This window comes from Pan paniscus, chromosome 18 (assembly GCF_029289425.2).
Source record: "Pan paniscus chromosome 18, NHGRI_mPanPan1-v2.0_pri, whole genome shotgun sequence".
NCBI classification, from domain to species: Eukaryota; Metazoa; Chordata; class Mammalia; order Primates; family Hominidae; genus Pan; species Pan paniscus.
The window spans coordinates 17226725-17245557 of record NC_073267.2 but is presented as its reverse complement, the minus strand read 5'-3'; the positions used below and the strand labels follow the sequence as shown (position 1 = coordinate 17245557).

The 18833-nt window shown below is 46.2% G+C and overlaps 1 protein-coding gene across 3 annotated transcripts in view; it reads right to left on the bottom strand.

The window, feature by feature from the left end:
* Positions 1-18833, bottom strand: part of LOC129394160 (BOS complex subunit NOMO1-like) — a 62518-nt gene that overhangs the window by 19136 nt on the left and 24549 nt on the right. For all 3 annotated transcript variants that reach the window (XM_063598398.1, XM_063598400.1, XM_063598399.1), the window contains exons 12-22: positions 13810-13984; positions 12271-12412; positions 11842-11973; positions 10305-10441; positions 8384-8471; positions 5328-5391; positions 4683-4778; positions 1600-1818; positions 1432-1514; positions 340-499; positions 68-194 (exon numbers count right to left, since the gene is read on the bottom strand). In XM_063598398.1, coding sequence (XP_063454468.1) covers positions 68-194; positions 340-499; positions 1432-1514; positions 1600-1818; positions 4683-4778; positions 5328-5391; positions 8384-8471; positions 10305-10441; positions 11842-11973; positions 12271-12412; positions 13810-13984 — 1423 coding nt within the window. The remainder of the gene's footprint in view (positions 1-67; positions 195-339; positions 500-1431; positions 1515-1599; positions 1819-4682; positions 4779-5327; positions 5392-8383; positions 8472-10304; positions 10442-11841; positions 11974-12270; positions 12413-13809; positions 13985-18833) is intronic.

Here is an 18833-nt window from a genome sequence, read left to right as displayed (position 1 = left end):
TGTGCAGTTTATTATATGTTAATTATACCTCAGTATAACTGCCTTTTGAAAATACAGTGTTAGTTACCTCAAAGCTTACGCCTGCCAGGGCATAGGCCTTGAAGTCTCCGATGGTTCCTTCCACCGCAGTCAGAACATAGCCCTCCTTCTGTGAGGTCACCGTGTACTCCAGGTCACTGTGCAGGGGGCCAACACTGAAGAGGAGAGAGCAGAATGCTAGCAACGGCTTTGTTCACACCCTACAGGAAGCCTTACCAAGCCCAAGGAAATGTGGGCCCCAGTTTCTTCAGAGGACTCCCACGCTGATCCCAGGCAAATGTGTCTCTATCCCGGGCTCACCTGTAGGCACCTTTGTCATCAGTAAAGACTGTGATCAGCGGTGAACTTGCCCCCTTTTCACTGATGACAATCTCGACTCCTTCCAACTCGGGGTGGATCTGGCCTTCTAAAAACAGGCCTGCCTTCCCGTGGATCTCGATCAGCTTCCCTGGGCAGCTTTCTAAGAGGGGAAGAAATAAACACAAGGATGGGGCTTGGTAGCAGAGACAGGAGTTTCTTGGTTGGGGGTTTCCCATGACAAAAGTGGCTAAAACAGATCTTAGAAGCTAGTTCCAAATGCGGTTATTTTACACCCCGGGGAGCTCAATAATTGGATACAGCCCAAGCCTCTTTCCATGCCTGAAAGGCCTTTCTCAGTGTGAAGGACTTTAGCAAGAGAATCAAAAAACGCTGAAGGCTGGGTTTTTACTACTACTCTTCCTAGGTTCTCAGGAGGCCACAGATCAGGAGGGAACACTTTACAGCAGACAGGAGGCCGTGCTGCTCAGCCTCCAGAGGACCCACTGAGAAAGACCGCCCCAAACAGCCTGCCTGCTAGAAGTCACGCTCTTCAACACCCTCTGCTTCCAAACACGAACCACATAACACCCACAACTTAACGAAGCCATAGTGCTGGGAAAAAAATAGTAAGTGGCAAAAGACAAATACTCCACAAGTGATCACTTCAGTCATCCATTCCCCAAAAAAAGACCCTCCCATCATGCTCTGCCAAACAACAGAAAGATCATTAAAGATCATCACTGGCAGCTTTGTGCTTCATCTACCTTCTGGTGTCGACCTGATAATGTCAAAGAAAACCAAGTCCTTTTCCAAAAAGATCAACTCAATTCTAACAGCAAAAGTTACTTTTATTTATCTAAATCATTCATTCATTCATTCATCCATCCATCCATCCATCCATCCAACCCATCCATCCATCCATCCATCCATCCATCCATCCATCCAACCAACAGTAACATCTGTGTGCCAGAGAGGATGTAAGGTGGCTTACAAAGATGGCTTCACTATAACATCACAAATCTACTTGTAAATGCAGGCAACGGAACAACTGCAAAGGTGTGTGTGACATTCGCTCGCTGAGTTGACATTTACCTCCACTGACAACGGCTTCCATTGAAGGGGGATAAAAGAGCAGCTCTTTAGATGATGGTGTAACAGTGATTTTCTCTCCAGACCTAAAATAATTAATATACTTCAGTTTGGTGGGTCCTGTCCCCACAAAACAGAGGACACTGTAGGGAAACGCACAGGAGAGCTTACCGCGCCCAGTAAGAGAAATCATACGAGAAGGGGCCTTGTAACTCATCTACCATCTCCTGCACGGGAGGCTTGGTCATTCTTTCTTCGCCTTCCTCTTTGCCGTTTTTCTCCCTCTCCTGCCTGCGGGCCTCGATCTCAGCCAGCTGCTGCTCCCTCCGCAGCTCCTGCACAGACTTCAGAGGGCCTAAGACCAAGGCGGGTTCACTGTCGATGGAAGACCTAGAAGAAAGAAATGGCGGCCCCTAGGACGTGGTTGCGTATCCTTGTGGTCAGTGGGAATTTGACCTTTCTACGAGTATGGACTTGCGAGTTAAAAACTGGACATCTTATCATGACACCACAGTGGCGGAGTCTTCTGTTTTAAATAAACTAGTAGTTTCACAAAAAATAACAACTGAGCTTTGCAGTGATGGTGGCAGTATCTGGTAGATCTGGGCTGGAATGAAATACGGTTGATTTTATGGCGACTGGATATAAGCTTGTCAGTTTCCATGTAGGACATGGAGTTTTCTCCACGCCACCATCCTCTGTTCCTCCATTCTACCTTCACTGAGAACTGCTCTGATAGAGAAATAGGCACCAAGGATACAGCATCAACAAAACAGACCACACTTCCTACCCCTGTGGAATCCACGTTTCAGTGGGAAGGGGCTGAAAATAAAGAGAAAAATAATACCAGAGGAAAAGTGCAATAAAGGAAAATAAAGCAGTGTGGGAAGACGGAGAGCCCGGAGCACTGTTTTACATTAAAGGGACAGTCAAGGCCTTTCTGATAAGGTGACATTGAGCAAAGGTCTGAAGGAAGGGAGAGAATGCGCCACGCAGCTCTCTGGGTAAACAGTAGCTTGGGCAAAGCGGTGCCAAGTGCAAAGTCCTTGGAGAGAAAGCTCACTCAGATGTTCAAGCAATGGCAACACCAGTCCAGCCTGGGGCACAGGGGCCCACGGAAGAGTCATATCCGTCAGAGAGGTCCAAGGGGCAGCAGATGTCAGACTGAGGCTTCACAGGCTTGGTGCCGACCTGGAGCCACTGGAGTTTTCAGTCGAGGAATGGTATGATAAAAGAAATCATTCGCTGCTTCATGGAAAACACACAAAGCAATGGCGGAAACAGGAAGGCCAGCTGAGAAGCTGCTGCAGTGATCCCAGAGGGGGGTCAGACCAGGGCTGAGGGCCACGTGGTAAGAAGGGAAGGCCAGCTGGGAAGCTGCTGCAATGATCCCAGAGGGGGTCAGACTAGGGCTGAGGGCCATGTGGTAAGAAGCGAAGGCCAGCTGGGAAGCTGCTACAGTGATCCCGGAGGGGGTCAGACCAGGGCTGAGGGCCATGTGGTAAGAAGGGAAGGCCAGCTGGGAAGCTGCTGCAGTGACCCCAGAGGGGGGTCAGACCAAGGCTGAGGGCCAAGTGGTAAAAAGGGACTAGATGACGGGTGTATTTTGATTGTAAAGCCAAGGCTTTGTTGGGGAATTGGCTGGGCCTAGGGTTCAAGGGAAATAAGAATCAAGAAACAAGGAGAAAGCGGGAGCTGCCATATCTGAATCAGAAAAGACCACAGAGGGGCTCATGGAGGGCAACTGTCAGCAGTCGGGTTTTGGGTCTGCTAAGTACAAGATCCCCAGGGGGAATCCGAGTGGCTCTGTCTAGCTGGAAGATGCATTCCATACAACCTCCGGCACAAGCAAGCAACACAAACACCCTTGTGAAGTTACAAAAATGAATGTAATCAAGCTGAAAGGAGGTAATATGCAGTTACTACTGGTAAGAAGGTAGATCGCTAGTCCTATCAGTAATTCATACTTTCCAAGCAGGGAGACAGTAAATGATAGTAAAAGACAGCAACAGACCTTCAGCAAATCCACCCCCAGCTAAAAACCTGGCTCCCCATCACCAGAAACCAGGGCCAGCCCTGACATTTCTCCCGCCCTAACCCAGTGGTCACTTTAGTGCCATGTCTCATCAATTCAGTCCCTCAACGACTCTCCGACCAGTCCGTCGCTCTCCATCTCCGCAGCCACTAGTCTGGGGCCCCCATTGCCTCCCCCTGCCTCCACCACCTCCCACTCTCAGGCCTCTTCTGTCTGTTCTCCACTCGGCCAATAGGGGGACCTTTCAGGAAGAAAAATGTCATTCCTCTATGTAAAACACGTCAATTGCATCACGGGACAAAGACTATGGACCTTAACATGGCCTGGCCCCCCGCAGCCTACCTGTCCTGCATGCCCCCAAGGTCAAGCTCAAAGCACTCAGAACAGGTGTCATTTTACGGTTCTGCATGTGAGTATCTGACCACTGTTCCCCCCATGAGACTGTCAATCCCATAAGTGTAGGGGCTGTGGCCTCATAAGCCCAGTGCCTAAACACTGAAGACTCCCAGTTATTCAGTCATCATGTACTCTGCAGGGATGATGGATGGATAAACAGATGGTGGACAGAAAGATGGAAACATAGCTGGAAAGGTGACTTCAACCAGGGGCAGGAGGGAGACAGGGACTGCGATTCCCATTCTACTTGACAAAGACGGTCATGTTGCCAAAACTCTTTCAATTTCTCAAGAAAATTGGGGCGTCACAGGTACCTCACCACACTGCAAAAATTCCCTGAAAGGTGACATTCACATCAACGTGACCTTCGGTGAGGGACTTGCCTTTCAAATACTTCCTCTCTCGCGACCCTTCTCTTATACCAGGTGCCATCTCTATTTCCCAAGCCTTCAAGCAAAAGTCTAAAGAAAAATAGGCAATTTGAATTTGCTAAAACACTTGAAATACAATGCACAAACCCCAGAGATTTTTTTTTCCTTAGCAAAGATGAGAAGTACAAAGAGTTCAAACAGAAATTGAAGACACTGAAACAAGCTGTCGCAACGCTCTTCCTCACCCACAGGTAATTTCTGAATCAGAAAAGGAAAGGATCAAGGCTGCTGGGAATTGACGGCAATGTCCTATAAGAGAGGGAAGGCCACTTGTACATACATCTAGAGATAAGAAATCAAAACTAATTTCCAGAGAGCCTATTAGAGACTCCCCAGGCCTCATCCACACCCTGTCCCACCACTCTCGGCCCACCGCAGAACGCTCGTCTTACTTGATAGTCACAGTGACATCCATCATTTTGTCGGTGGTGATAGTTCCAAGGACATGGTGGCGAATGGCTGTCAATGTCAAGATACTAGGTGAAGACCTACAAATCAAAGGAGAGGAAACACTAGAACCTACTCATTCTCAGAAGATCATCAGCAATACCCTTTTTGGGCATCCTTCTTCACCCTAAATATACTACAGAAAATTGCTCTTAGTCTGGGGTAAAATAACTCTGGAGATCCAGAGAAGTATTCTAAAGAGTAAACTAATTCTCCACTCCACAACTTTATGCTTCCAATTCCCAGTGAAACCCACACACGTCTGTAAAAATACAAAAATGGCAGACTTGAACTTGACAGATGCCCATCGGTGAGGGCTGGGAGATTTGACAAAGCTTCTATTTAAGGCACTTCAAAAACACAGCCCTCTATCCTGGGGTTACAGAATTCTTGGGAAAGGGATCCTGTCTCCGGTTCCTCAGTAACTAATCCAAGTGTCTTAAAATCCTTATCTAGAAATGCTGTTGAAGGCCTAACCTTGCCTCTTTCAGAAAAAAACCCAGAAAAACTCCTTTTGTTCTCTGAAGTAAATGAAGAATCCTCCACAGAATGTATACAAACACCACAAAGCATTCAATTCCCAGGCTTACGTGTCATAGGTGTAGAACGCTTGCTCAAACCGGTGGCAGGAGCGAGGGGTCACTTTGTACACACCTACAGACGGGAAATCGAAAGTAATTTTCAGAGAATGGCATCTATTACACTGAGCAATTCCGACATCTGAAATCGAGTGGCAGCTCTTTGCATGTGAAAACTCAAACGTATCGCAGATCTGCAATAATGGGATCAGAAATACTGGGCAGGCATCGTTTTCACTGCCTATGAAGGCGTCTTACCAATGACCTGATCCATGCAATGGCCCGATCACAGGCGCATGATTTTCATTTTCCATAAGGTAACAACTCACAGTAGTTAAATCTGCACAGACCAAGTGAACGGACCCATCCATGCACGAGAAGGAACAGAAAGTATGTTTCTACTGCAAACTGGACTGAGGATAATTTTCTACTTAAAAGATTCTATTAAGGATCCAAGAGATAACCACAGCCTCAATTTCTTCCTATAAATATTCCTAAAAAGGAGGTAAGGAGTAAGGGAAGCCCCAGAAAAGTGTGAGTCTGTGTGGGAGGACACTCCGAGTAAGGGTACATTTCATCACTTGCCAGAGGAACACAGTCAATTTCAGGAAGATACAAGGAATAACAATGTATTTCCCCCAAATCATCATTAACCAATATTTTGGCCACACTTCCTACAAAAACCTGAAATTAGCTAAAACCACCCTGCTGTTTTCATTGCACTCAACAAGCCCCAGAGTAATTACCATCAAAAAAAAAAAAAAAAAAAATCAGGTTTCTCTGTTTGTTTTGTTTGGTCTTTCATTCAACAAATATCGACAGAGCACCTCTTCCTGGCCAGGTATTATGCTAGGTACTGGTACACAGTGGGGAATGACAGAGCAGTGGTCCCTGTCTTCATGGAGTTTACCATCCACAGAGAGGGGGAGCATTTGACAGCCACAAACATATCGATTGTGGCACATGCAAGAAGGGGATAGAAGTGAGTGCTGAGAGCAAGAGTGTAGGAGGCAGGCCTAAGTGGCCCTGGAGGCCATCCTTCCCCAGGAAAGCAATACTGAACTGATGGGTAAGAAGGCCCCAGCTAGGAGGGGCAGGAGGACATGTCCACAGAGAACAGCATCTGCCTCACAGGCTGGCTCATTGTTTCCTCAACAGGCATCCTTCCTGCCTTGAGAACAAACCCTGGTTATGTTGAGGGTGGCAACACGCTCAGCCTCGGGTAGCACATCCAACTGTCCCAGCATCCCTTGCAGCTAGAAGTAACCATGTGGCACGGTTCTGGCCAATAATACAGACAAGTAGCTTACTGGAGGAGGGGGCGCAAGGAAATGTTTGCCTGCCCTCTCCTTGACTTCCTCCTTTAAACATAAGTTTTCTAACCACAGCCATCTTGAAAATACAAGGCAAAAAATAGAAGGGAAAGGCCTAAAGAATCACAAAGACACCACCCCTAACATCTACCAGCTGCTGAACCCATGCTGGCAGCCACGCACTGCCACACTTCTTTATTGAGCCAAATAAACTACCACTTGCCGATGGCACTGCTGGATGGATTTTGTTACTTGTAGCCAAAGGCAGCCGAACTGACACCCAGAAGGACAGAGTGGCTGGAGTAGAGACAGTGGCAGACAGGGCTGGGTTATACAGGAGCTAAGATCAGGTTAAGGAGTTTGTATTTTATCTTGGGAACCAAACGGAGGAGCCACTGAATTATTCATTAGGAAAATGCAAAACAAAACCACAATGAGACACGACTTCACATCTACCAAGATGACTATAATAAAACAGACAATAACAAACGTTGGCGAAGGAGGTGAAGAAACAGGAACCCTCGTGCATTGCTGGTGGGAATATCAAACGACACAGCCTCTGTGGAAAACAATTTGACAGTTTCTTAAAAGGTTAAACATAAATTTATTACACAATGCAGCAATTCCATTCCTAGTTATCGAAACAAGAAAAATGAAAACATACGGACACAAAGACTTGTACAAGAATGTCTGTAACATTAGTCATAACAGCGTCAAACTGGAAACCACTCAAATATCCACCAACTGATAAATGGATACACAAAATATGATATAACCACACACCAGAATACTACACAGCAATGTAACAGAACAAACTACTGATATGTGCCATGACACAGATAAACTTCAAAAACATGTTAAATAAAAGAAGCCAAACAAAATACCAGCATCGTATGATAAACGTCCAAAAAAAGCCAATCCATGGGGACAGAAAATAGATCAGTGGCTGGCCATGGCTAGAAACAGGGATTAACTGTCAACGGCCACAGAGGATCTTACATTGTGGGTGATGAACAAATCTAAAACTGGATTCTGGCCATGGTTGTGCAACTTGATAAATTTACTACAAATCATTTTATTGTACATCTTAAATAGGTGAGTTTTATGATATGCAAATTCTGCCTCCAAAAAAAGCCATTATAAAAGAGAGAGAGGGTTGGGTGCAGCAGCTCACACCTGTAATCCCAGCACTTTGGGAGGCTGAGGCGGGCGGATCACTTTAGGTCAGGAGTTTGAGACCAGCCTGGACAATGTGGTGAAACCCATCCCTACTGAAAATACAAAAATTAGCCGGATGTGGTGGCGGGCACCAGTAATCCCAGCTACTCAAGAGGCTGAGGCAGGAGAATCGCTTGAACCCAGGAGGCGGAGGCTGCAGTGAGCCAAGATCGAGCCACTACACTCCAGCCTGGGTGACAGAGCAAGACTCCATCTCAAAAAAAAAAAGAGAAAAAAAAATGAGAAGGAGCGAGAAGCCACTGAAAGATTTTAAGCAAAGTGGGAAATGATTCAAATTTTAAAACAGCACTATAAAGAGAGGCCATTGGCCAATGGTATATTTTTGGAGGTGAAAGGGCCCAGTGGTCTCTACCCAACTCAAACCCAAGACAGACAGAAAAACAAGAGCAGGTTGAACACACAGAAATTGAAAGCTTGATGCAAACAGAACCAAGGTAGAAAAAAATGCCTTCAAAACCATCCTCTGGTGCCTTTCCATTTTTCTAATTCATGGCACATCAATCCTTCCAAACTTACCAGGCTTGGACAGGCAGAATCGGTTGACTCCTTTGGAGAGGTTATAAATCCCCACATTCTCACGCCCATTTCCATCCTGATAAAATTCCTAAGGGAGCAAAGCCAATACAATGACTTACTAAGAGAGATGGAGACACCAAGATGATTAATAATATTTCTCTTTCCAAACCAGTCATCTGTTTTGCCCATTAATTATTGGAGCAGTTGGGTGCCACAGGAAAATTAAAAACCTCCCAAAACTTCCAACAAAAGTGTGCTATTTTTCATTCAATCAACTAATATTTATTGAGCACCTGCTATGTGACAGACACAAGGCTGGGCCCTGGAAGTCATGACCATGGCTCCTGCTCTCACAGGGCTTATGTTCTAATACAGGAAGACAAAATCAACGCATCAACAAATAAATTAGTGATCTCAACTGGTCAGTAATGAAGCTCTGAAAATAAACAGGAAAGCAAGAGAACAATCCCCGCCTAGGGGTCTTTAGCTCGCTGGTCCCAGGGCACATCTCTCCTGAACAATAGGGCTGCACCTGAATGAGGAGGAAAAACCAACGACACGTGTTTCTGGAGAAGACACAGCACTCCAGGCAGAGGGGAGAGTATGTGCAAAGGCCCCGAGGAGGGAGTGAGCTTGGTGTGGGACTGCAGAGGACCACTGTGGCTGGGGCCCGGCGAGTGAAGGGACAGTGGGAGGAGATAAAGAAGGGGTTAAGAAGTGTCAAAAAAAAAAAAAAGGATCTTATTACAAGAGAGCTGGAAATCCACTCCACTGCTGGAAGGGAAAGGTTTCCTAAATATCTATCACTTATTATGAACCGGATATTAATCGATCTCCTATAACAAATCGACCTGTCGAGTTTTTGTAATTAAGCAGTTAGGGGAGTAAGCTGGCACATGAAACACCAGTTCCAATTCTTCTAGTTTCTCTACAGAGAAACTAAGACCTGACGATGACATCTGCCGCCGCTCGACATCAAAACATTATAGAAATTCACGAAGGGATCTACAGAAGTGCTCCTGAAACCCATTTCACACTGCCTTTCAGGCCACAGAGACCACAGTCAACAAGAAGCTAAGATCCTGTTTACAGCTTCTTCCCCTGTGCTGGAATAAATACACCAGAGAAGGTGGGGCACAATGGCTCATGCCTGTAATCCTAGCACTCTGCTAGGCCAACACGGGTGGATCCCCTGAGGTCAGGAGTTTTAAGACCAGTCTGGCCAACATGGTGGAACTCTGTCTCTAACAAAAATACAAAAAAAAAAAAAAAAATTAGCTGGGCATGGTGGCACGCACCTCTAGTCCCAGTTACGCGGGAGGCTGAGGCAGGAGAATCGCTTGAACCCGGGAGGTGGAGGTTTCAGTGAGCCGAGATTGCGCCACTGCACTCCAGACTGGGCAACAGAGCAAGACTCCATCTCAAAAAAAAAAAAAAAAAAATATATATATATATATATATATCAGAGAAACTCACTTGGCAGTACAGAGCGGTGTACACCAAGGACACTTTGATACCTAAGAGGGTTCACTTAAGCCCTGCCATAACCCTGAGAAGTAGGTATTAAGATCTCAATTTTCGGTGAAAACTGAGGCTGAGAAGCAGCAAATGAATTTACCCAAAGCTATTATTCCTAATAATATAAAGCCAGTGTGCTCTGCACTGTACCAAAGGCCACCCCGAATCACCAGTCAGATTTAGCGTACGGCCAGGACAAGGAAACCTCCTAAATACAGGGGTCCTTCCACTGAGAGAGTATAAATGCTTCCTGATTATGCGTTGCGTAACAGGTGGGCGAGTGGAGAGGCAGAAAAGGAAATCTGACTTGCCTACGTTTACAATATGCCTGGGATGTTAGTCTTTCTTGACATCCACAAGGCCAGCGTTTTTCCAAATAAGAGACTCCATAAGCCGTACATACCAGAGTGATGGCGTGAGACAGGGAACATCTCAGCATGTAGCCCGTCTGCCTGAACTCAACTGCAGACACCTCATCCTCCAGCACTTCCACCTCCAGGCTCTTGTTCTTCCAGCACCAATCCTCATGCATGATGCTTACTGCAAAAGCAAACACCAAAAACGGACACGTGGGCGTGGAGCACACCACCTCCCTGCACGCCACCAGAAACAACGATCATGAATTAACTAATTTTAAAAAGCAGGTGTGTATGTAGACATAAAGATAGAAATATACACATACATATATTTATAACTAGCAGTATTTGGAATAAATTACTGCTAAAGAAAACCTGGAGTCGAGCGTGGTGGCTCACGCCTATAATCCCAGCACTCTGGGAGGCTGAGGCAGTTGAATGGCTTGAAACCAGGAGTTCAAGACCAGTCTGACCAACATAGCAAAACCCCATCTCTACTAAAAATACAAAAGTTATCCAGGCATGGTGGTGCATGCCTGTAATCCCAGCTACTCGGAAAGCTGAGGCAAAAGAATCTCCTGCACCCAGAAGGCGGAGAGGTTGCAGTGAGCCAAGGTCACGCCACCACACTCCGGCCTGGGTGACAGAGCAAGGCTAAATTTCAAAAAAAAAAGAAAGAAAAACTCGAACCAATGTCCATTACATCAAGAAAGAAATCTAATGGGGCCTGTAAGATCAGGCTGCAAGTAAGGTATTCAGGGATCCACAAACTTTTTCTGCAACTCTTTTCAGTTTTGCAGGCCACATGCTTTGTCAGCCTCAACCACTCGACTTGGCCACTGTTACACACGAGCAGCCATAGAGAATCCATAAACAAATGGGCAAGGCTGTATTCTAAGGAAACTATGCTTATAAAAAAGGCAGTTTTTGTAGTCTGCCAAGCGCTGCCATAACAGAAAATATTAATATAATTCCAGAAAAGCAGTCTGTTTTATAAGCTATCCACTGCCAGCAGCCCCAAGCTGATTTCTGAAAAAGCAGAAATACAGGCAAGAAGTGGCTTCTTAAGAAGGGCAAGGAAAAGGGAAGTAACATTTGTGGGCACCAACTACTTAGCTGGCTCTCTGCACAACGGGCTTTATAAACTTTACTTCTTTTAGTCTTATATTCTACAGAAAGGTTCTATTACGTCTATTTTACTGATGGGAAAACTGAGTTTCGGGGAGGTCAAGTACCTTGCCATGGCCAGTACTCAGCACCAGTACTGCTAAGTTAGTAGAACACATCAGTGGAACTACTTCACACTCCTTTTTCTGGCCTTTAGAAATAAAATGCCATACGTCGGGGCACCCTCCCTTAACAGAAGCAGCCAGTGGGCTGTGCTGACAAGGTGGCGGTCAGCTCAGGGCCTGGACTCCTCCATGCTTGTCCAACGCTAAATAATGCCGTCAAGGTCACGAGGCAAAGACAACTTAAAGCAAGGAAAGGTACATGGTTGTGATACAATTTGAGACCTGAGTTTTAGAAAGTTTACAAAGACAAGAAGTGTGTGAGGGCCACAGGATGTTGCATTCCAATTCTTACTTTTGTATTTTCCAGGGAGCACGTTGTCAAAGGTGAAAGTCATGGCGTTGACCTTGCCGGAGAGCTGGAGGCTCCGCTTCTCACCCTGGCGGCTCAGGGACTGTAGAGTCACCAGCAAGTCAACGCAGGTGTCTGCAGGGAAAAGAAGGGAGGGCCCCATGTGACCCCTCATAAGGTTTCAGCACAGTTTCGAATCCTAACCCTATGTAATAGCTTCTTGCTACTGCTGAGCTCCTAAGAGGCAGTGGCCGGAGGCGGACGGAGTGCTTCTTTCAAGCTAACATGCACCCACTTGACTCCAAAAAGCCTCCCTCGCACGCAGGTGATCAGTAGCAAACAACAAAGGCAAAAGGAAAAGTTTCCCAAATCCCACTCCTACCGGCTGACTTCTTTGAAACTAAGTGTTCTTACTTTCCAGTGATATCTTACCCAAACAAGAGACTTTCCCAGAAACTGATGCCAAGAACTGTACAAAGGCCACATCCATCACTGGCCTGTCGGTCACAGTAAGAGGAAATGTCTGGGGTTTCAACGTCAGCCCTGCTCTGGTTTCTGCCTCAGGAACCATCACCTGCGGAAACATGGATGGAGCGTTAGAGGCTGCATTCGGGGAGATCTTCCCCCTGACCTACAGGGCGCTAGAACATTCATCTGGGACCAAGGCTAAAGAGATTTTGAAGGCCAAAGTTTCATTTCCAGGCCGATTTTACAATCACAACAAATCCACGAATAACTTGTGTGAAGTAAACACAGTTCTACCCAGATGAAAAATTAGCCTCAACAGACCCATGTGTATGAACAAAAGTCTATCTGGCCTTATTCCCCACAGGCACACAAAGCGGACATGCCTCAATTACATACTAGAAACCATACTACATCCCAGTCACTTTTCCCGGCTTCGGATCACTTGTAGCATAAGCTCTGAACCTGTCAACACTATGTGGATGACACTTTGGTGGAATTAAGTCATTTTCTTCCTCCTATTGTTCTGTGTGCCTTTCATGGGCTAAGAGGAGGAACAGGTGAAGGTAGCAGCGGTCAAATCTTTCATCCCTAGTAAAGACGACACTGCCCTTCCTTGGAGAAGTCCATCATGCTTCCGAAAGGGCTTCCAAAGACTTGTCAATGTGGACGTCTTCGCAAGAAGCCAGCTACCATCTAATAAAGGCAGCTGTCAACCCACACACCACGCTGTTCTGTGGAAGCAGGGAGAACGCAATCTCCTACCCTGTTTCCCACAGAGGGAGGGACCCCACTTTGCCCTAGAGGAGAGCAGAGTCTAACAGGGAACCTTCTCGGCCCTCTCCCTTTGTGTTATTTGCTCTTCCACAGGGAGGAAGGGCAGCTGCTGATTTGATGGGTGAGAGCCCACGGAAACAGTCTCTCCCCAAGGGCAGGGCCACTGCACTGAAAGGCATGGTGGGCTGACCTCTGCTCTGTCCTGTCTCTTGCTTGCTTGGGCCAGCTGTGGCTTGGGCCTTCACCATGGTGATGAGACCACAGGCCAGACCGTCTCCCCGTTCTCGGCCTGCTTGAATGGATAAGTCACGTGGTCCCTGCCTAGCCATCTTGAAGTCAAGGCAAAGCAGGAAATGGGAAGCTCCATTTTGGCCTGGGGTCCCAGAAGCCACGCACTATGGCCATTTTTGAGCTGCCATTAGTAGAGTTCATTTTTGGTGTCCTCTTGGACTCATCGACATTCTACAGCAGCCAGAAGCCTGAAGGTAGAGGAGTGACTGGCAGCCTGATACTAATAAACATCAAGACTGGAAAAAAGAGAGGCAGATGGCATTATTTTTTAGCTGGATGCCTATCTGACTCTCCTCTACTGGTGCAGGATTGTAAAGACTTAGAAACAAGAAGTTGGAAACTGGAATGCTCCTTCTCTAACCCCATTCAACCTAATAACCCTTCTAAAAATCACTGCTTTTTCTCAAAACATTTTAAATTTAAAACAATGCAACGCACCTGCACTTTGTAAGTCCCTGGTTTTGCTTTAAAACAAAATGATCCATGAGCATCTGTCTCCACGGTGACCAAAGACTTGTCCTTGTCTTGAGATGACAGGACAACTTTGTATTTATTCATCTGCTTGACGGTGTCGGGGAAACGAATGATTGATATCTGACCACAGACACTGAACCTGCAAAGAGAAGACCATTCATTCCAGCACGAGGACTCAATTATAACAGGAAAGGCTCTTATCGACCAAAAAAGATGCAGCCCTCTCCCAGCCCTTGTTCCTGAGAATAGTCTAATCTTAATGAAGAGACAGAATGCAGTCCAGATGATTCTGGTTTTAAAAAGCAACCTTCATTCTGGTTTTAAAAAGCAACCTTCAGAAGCAAGACTGGGCATCTTTCTACAGAACAGGGGCCCGTAGTGGGGCTGTTTGTGTGTTCCGGGTGACATCTGGCAATCCCCCACTGCAGAGGCAATTTTAAGAAAACCTGCAGATAATAAAAACGTTTCAGGTAATTGGATCGTTGACAGCGGAGCGGCCTTGGACTGAGAATGTGGGCTAGCCCTTAAAAGCAAGAGCTCTAAGCTGCCTAAGAAACTGTGGCATTACCAGGCCATCAAATAACTCAGGATTATCAAAGACGTCTTCCTTGCTTGTGATTATATATAATACATGGATGAAAGCAAACTGGGAGATTGGAACAGAAAAGGTAATTAAGTTAAAAAATGCAAAGCTAAAATTGAACTCCTTGGGAGGTAGGAGCCACAAATGTAACTTATAACTGAAAAGCCCTATTAAGGTAATGATTCAGATTTGAGATTCTAAATAAGGAGTAAGGTGTTGCAAGGCATCCCTCGAATAACACATGAGAGGCCCCCCTACAACGACCATCATCCTTGGAGTGCTGGTCTTCATTTCTGAAGCAGCTGGTGTGTTAAAGTGTAATAGTACATCGTAGCTGGGGGTCACAGTTGTCTTTTCAACTGTTCCTTTTAAAGAATCTTCAAGAATCATTTTAGATAAAAATTAGTTACTTTTGACATAAAGATAATCAAGAATGTTGGATTCTGACAATTAGGGGTACATTAAATGTTGGAACCACCACTCCGCCTCAAATAAAAAAACAGTGGAAAACACAAGGAAATGGTGGAAGATTGTGTATGTGAAATCTAGGAATCATGAAAAACACAGCCATTTCTTCAGAGTGAAGGGACTGCCCAGCCATATGAGCTCACTATCTCCAGCATGGGTCAGCAAACTACCACCCAAGGACCAAGTCAGGGCCCCCCTCCCGTTTGTGATGAACTGCAAGCCGAGAAAAAGAATTGTACACTCTTAAGTGGTTAAAGTTAAAAAAAAAAAGAAAGAAAGAAAGATAATATTTCACATGTAAAAATTACATGAAATGCAAACTGTGGTGTCCAAAAATGTCGTTGTGTTGCGCTCTGCCCATTCATTTACAAATTGTCTATCTCAGCTGTGGTCCTAGAGACCGTATGGCTCACGCAGCCTAAAATAGTTATTCTCTGGCTCTCCACAGAGAAAGTGTCCCAATCCCTGACCTAGCATATGCATTTTGGTTCTCACATTCCCCTACTGTGAACTTTCAGAATAAAAGGATGGGAAGCGAACACTGACACAATCATTCCCAAGGACCTGTCATATTCTCTTGATTTGTGTACCTGTCAGGGGACACATCACCTTGTCTATTTCCTATCAAATCTCTTTGCCTCCTTAAGTTGTAAATATTTGAACCATAAGATCTGTTTTAGCCCATATTCTTATTAAAAAGAAGTGCCTATTCTCCCTAAACCTCAAATCTATACTGGCTTAGTTTGGAAAAATAAACCAAAAGGGTGGTAGAAAAAGGTTCCGTTATACTGAAGCCCTTAAAAATTGATTTGTATCAATAAATTCTTTCAACAGGGTTTAAATACATATATGGACAGAAACAGGTAATATTGGTGGATATTGAGAGAAATCTATTTTCACAGTCATTTGGACAGAAGCCAAAGAGTTTGTTTTTTTTTTTTCTTTTTTTTTTTTTTTGAGACGGAGTCTCGCTCTGTCGCCCAGGCTGGAGTGCAGTGGCGCTATCTCGGCTCACTGCAAGCTCCGCCTCCCGGGTTCACGCCATTCTCCTGCCTCAGCCTCCCGAGTAGCTGGGACTACAGGCGCCCGCTACCACGCCCGGCTAATTTTTTGTATTTTTAGTAGAGACGGGGTTTCACCGTGTTAGCCAGGATGGTCTCGATCTCCTGACCTCGTGATCCGCCCGCCTTGGCCTCCCAAAGTGCTGGGATTACAGGCGTGAGCCACCGCGCCCGGCCAAGAGTTTGTTTTTACAATAAATTGAGTAATTTTTTTATTTTACTTTAAAGGAAGACTAGGCACCATGGCTCAGCCTGTAAGCCCAGCACTTTGGGAAGCCGAGGCGGGTGGGTCACTTGAGGTCAGGAGTTCGAGACCAGCCTAGCCAACACGGCAAAACCACATCTCTACTAAAAAATATAAAAATTAGCCTGTAATCCCAGCTACTCAGGAGGCTAGGGCAGGAGAATCACTTGAACCCGAGAGGCGGAGGCTGCAGTGAGCCGAGATGGCGCCACTGTACTCCAGCCTGGGCAATGGAGTAAGACCCTGTCTCAAAAAAAATAAAAAGGAAAAGAAATAGTAAGAAGTATCAGTGTGCTAAAAAGGCAAATGTACGACGTCGGCCAATAAAAAAAAGAGATTTTCCAAAAATGTTCAACAAATGCTATTTTTCTTTCTTTGACTCAAATACTCTACTTTAAAGGAGAAAATAAATATATTTCCTCCATCTCTGTGAACAGCGCCTCCTCCATCTACCCAGTGGCTCAAATAAGAAACCTGTAACCTCAACAGCACAGGCCTGTGGGTGTGTTCTCCATGTGACCTACCAAATCCATCTACTCCTCGCTCCCTCGCCTGCCAGCCGCCTGGGCCCGGCCACTACCATATCTCCTCCAGACAACCACCACTGCCTCATATCTGGCCCCTCCATTCACACCATGGCTTTCCTCCAATCCATTCTCCACACAGCAGCCAGGAAGAAAAACAAACTTTTTAAAGTACCATGATCCCTATCACTCCCTTGCCAACTGATAACTCTTTTTTTTTTTTTTGAGACGGAATCTCACCCTGTCGGCCAGGCTGGAGTGCAATGGTGCAATCTCAGCTCACTGCAACTCCTGCCTCCCGGGTTCAAGTGATTCTCCTGCCTCAGCCTCCTGAGTTGCTGGGATTATAGGCGCGCATCACCATGCCCTGCCAACCTTTTGTATCTTTAGTACAGACCGGGTTTCACCATGCTGGCCAGGCTGGGCTTGAACTCCTGACCTCATGATCCGCCCACCTCAGCCTCCCAAAGTGCTGAGATCATAGGCGTGAGCCACCGTGCCCGGCCAACCAACAGACAACTCCTAACGGGTTTCCACTGCATTAGGGAGCAAAGCCCAATCCCAAAGCAAGGCTACAAGGCCCCAGAGCTCCCTGACCTCACCCACCTCCTCCAGCTGCGCAGACTGCCTTTCAGGTCCTTCCTATCCTATGCAGGCCTCTGAGCATGCTGCTTCTCTACTAGGGAAGATTTGCTTTAGCTAACTTTTAGTCTCTACTAAGGTCTCTGCAACCCAGAGAGCCTTGCAGAGCTCCCACTCTAAATTAGCTCTTCTTGCAGCACCCTGATCTCTTCCCTGCACGACACTTGCCATAATTTAGCAGCATAAATGTATTTGTCTTTTTTGTCTTTTTTTAAAATCTTGTTATCTTTTAATTTTTATCTCTTTATTTATTTATTTTTAGACCAGGTTATGAAACTAGCTACTTTTTGCATTTTTGGTAGAGATGGTGTTTTGCCAAGTTGCCCAGGCTGGTCTCAAACTCCTGGGCTCAAGCGATCCGCCCACCTCCGCCTCCCAAGGTGCTGGGATGGATTACAGGTGTGAGGCATTAAGCCTGGCCACAGATGTATTTGTCTTCAGTCTGTCTCCCTGGTAGGGTGAAAGCCCCATCTCTGGAACACTAGTTTGATTAATTATTAGGTACGAAGCATTTTTCAGTGCCTCATCTAGAGCAATTGCACAAAGTGTTTATGGAAGGTGGGAAAGACTTCAATCCAAGAATTACTTTCTGAGGGTAATTTGCTTCCCTGTCTTCCATTCACCACTGGACTCCTTGACCTCGACCTCCATCTGTCTACAGAAAAGAGTCACTGTGGCCTCCTCAGTGATCAAGCCAGGGGACTGTGTTCACCAGGGCTCAGCTCCCTGCACCTCCCTGTTGGGCACTACCTCCTACCCCAAACTTACTTTCTTAGCTCCTATGACCTCATGCTCCCTAGGTCCCCCCTGGGCCACCTGGCACTCTGTTTTTGGCCTACTGTTCTTCTAATTCTACCTGCACATACATATTTGAGGTCCTGGCTGCCACCTGCAGCCGAATCTTCAGGATTGACCATCCATCCAAGTGCCTATTGAAGAGCTCCACCTAGTGGTCCTACAGACCAATGTGGCCAAATCTGAACCCTCATCACCTAACTGGCTTCTCTTTCTGTCCCCAGCCATCACATCTCTCAAGCTGGGCACCCTAAATATCTCACCAGTCTGTCCCTGACTTCCCTACAAGGCAAGCCCTTGTCGTCTCTGCTTTCAGACCTCCTGTGCCCAAGTCCTGTCCCCTTCAAAGCCACTCTACTCCATGCCATTGTTTCAGAATGCCCTATTGAAAACAATGATCAAAGCTTGTTAAATTAATGCTCAAAACCACTCACGGCCCGTTGGCCCCAGTGGGAGAAAGCCCCTACGCCCCGGTGGGGTGTGAGGAGGTGCTATGGGGTTGGCCTCATCATCACCTTCACCTGCCAGTATATTCTGCTCCAGTAGCACCCAGCTTTACACCCGCAGCCACCTGCTGCTGTGAGACTGCCTGACTTTGCTCATGCCACGCTTCTCCCAAGCAGACCCTGCACTCTCCTTCTAAGCTACTGTTTTGTGAGCACCTGTTATGT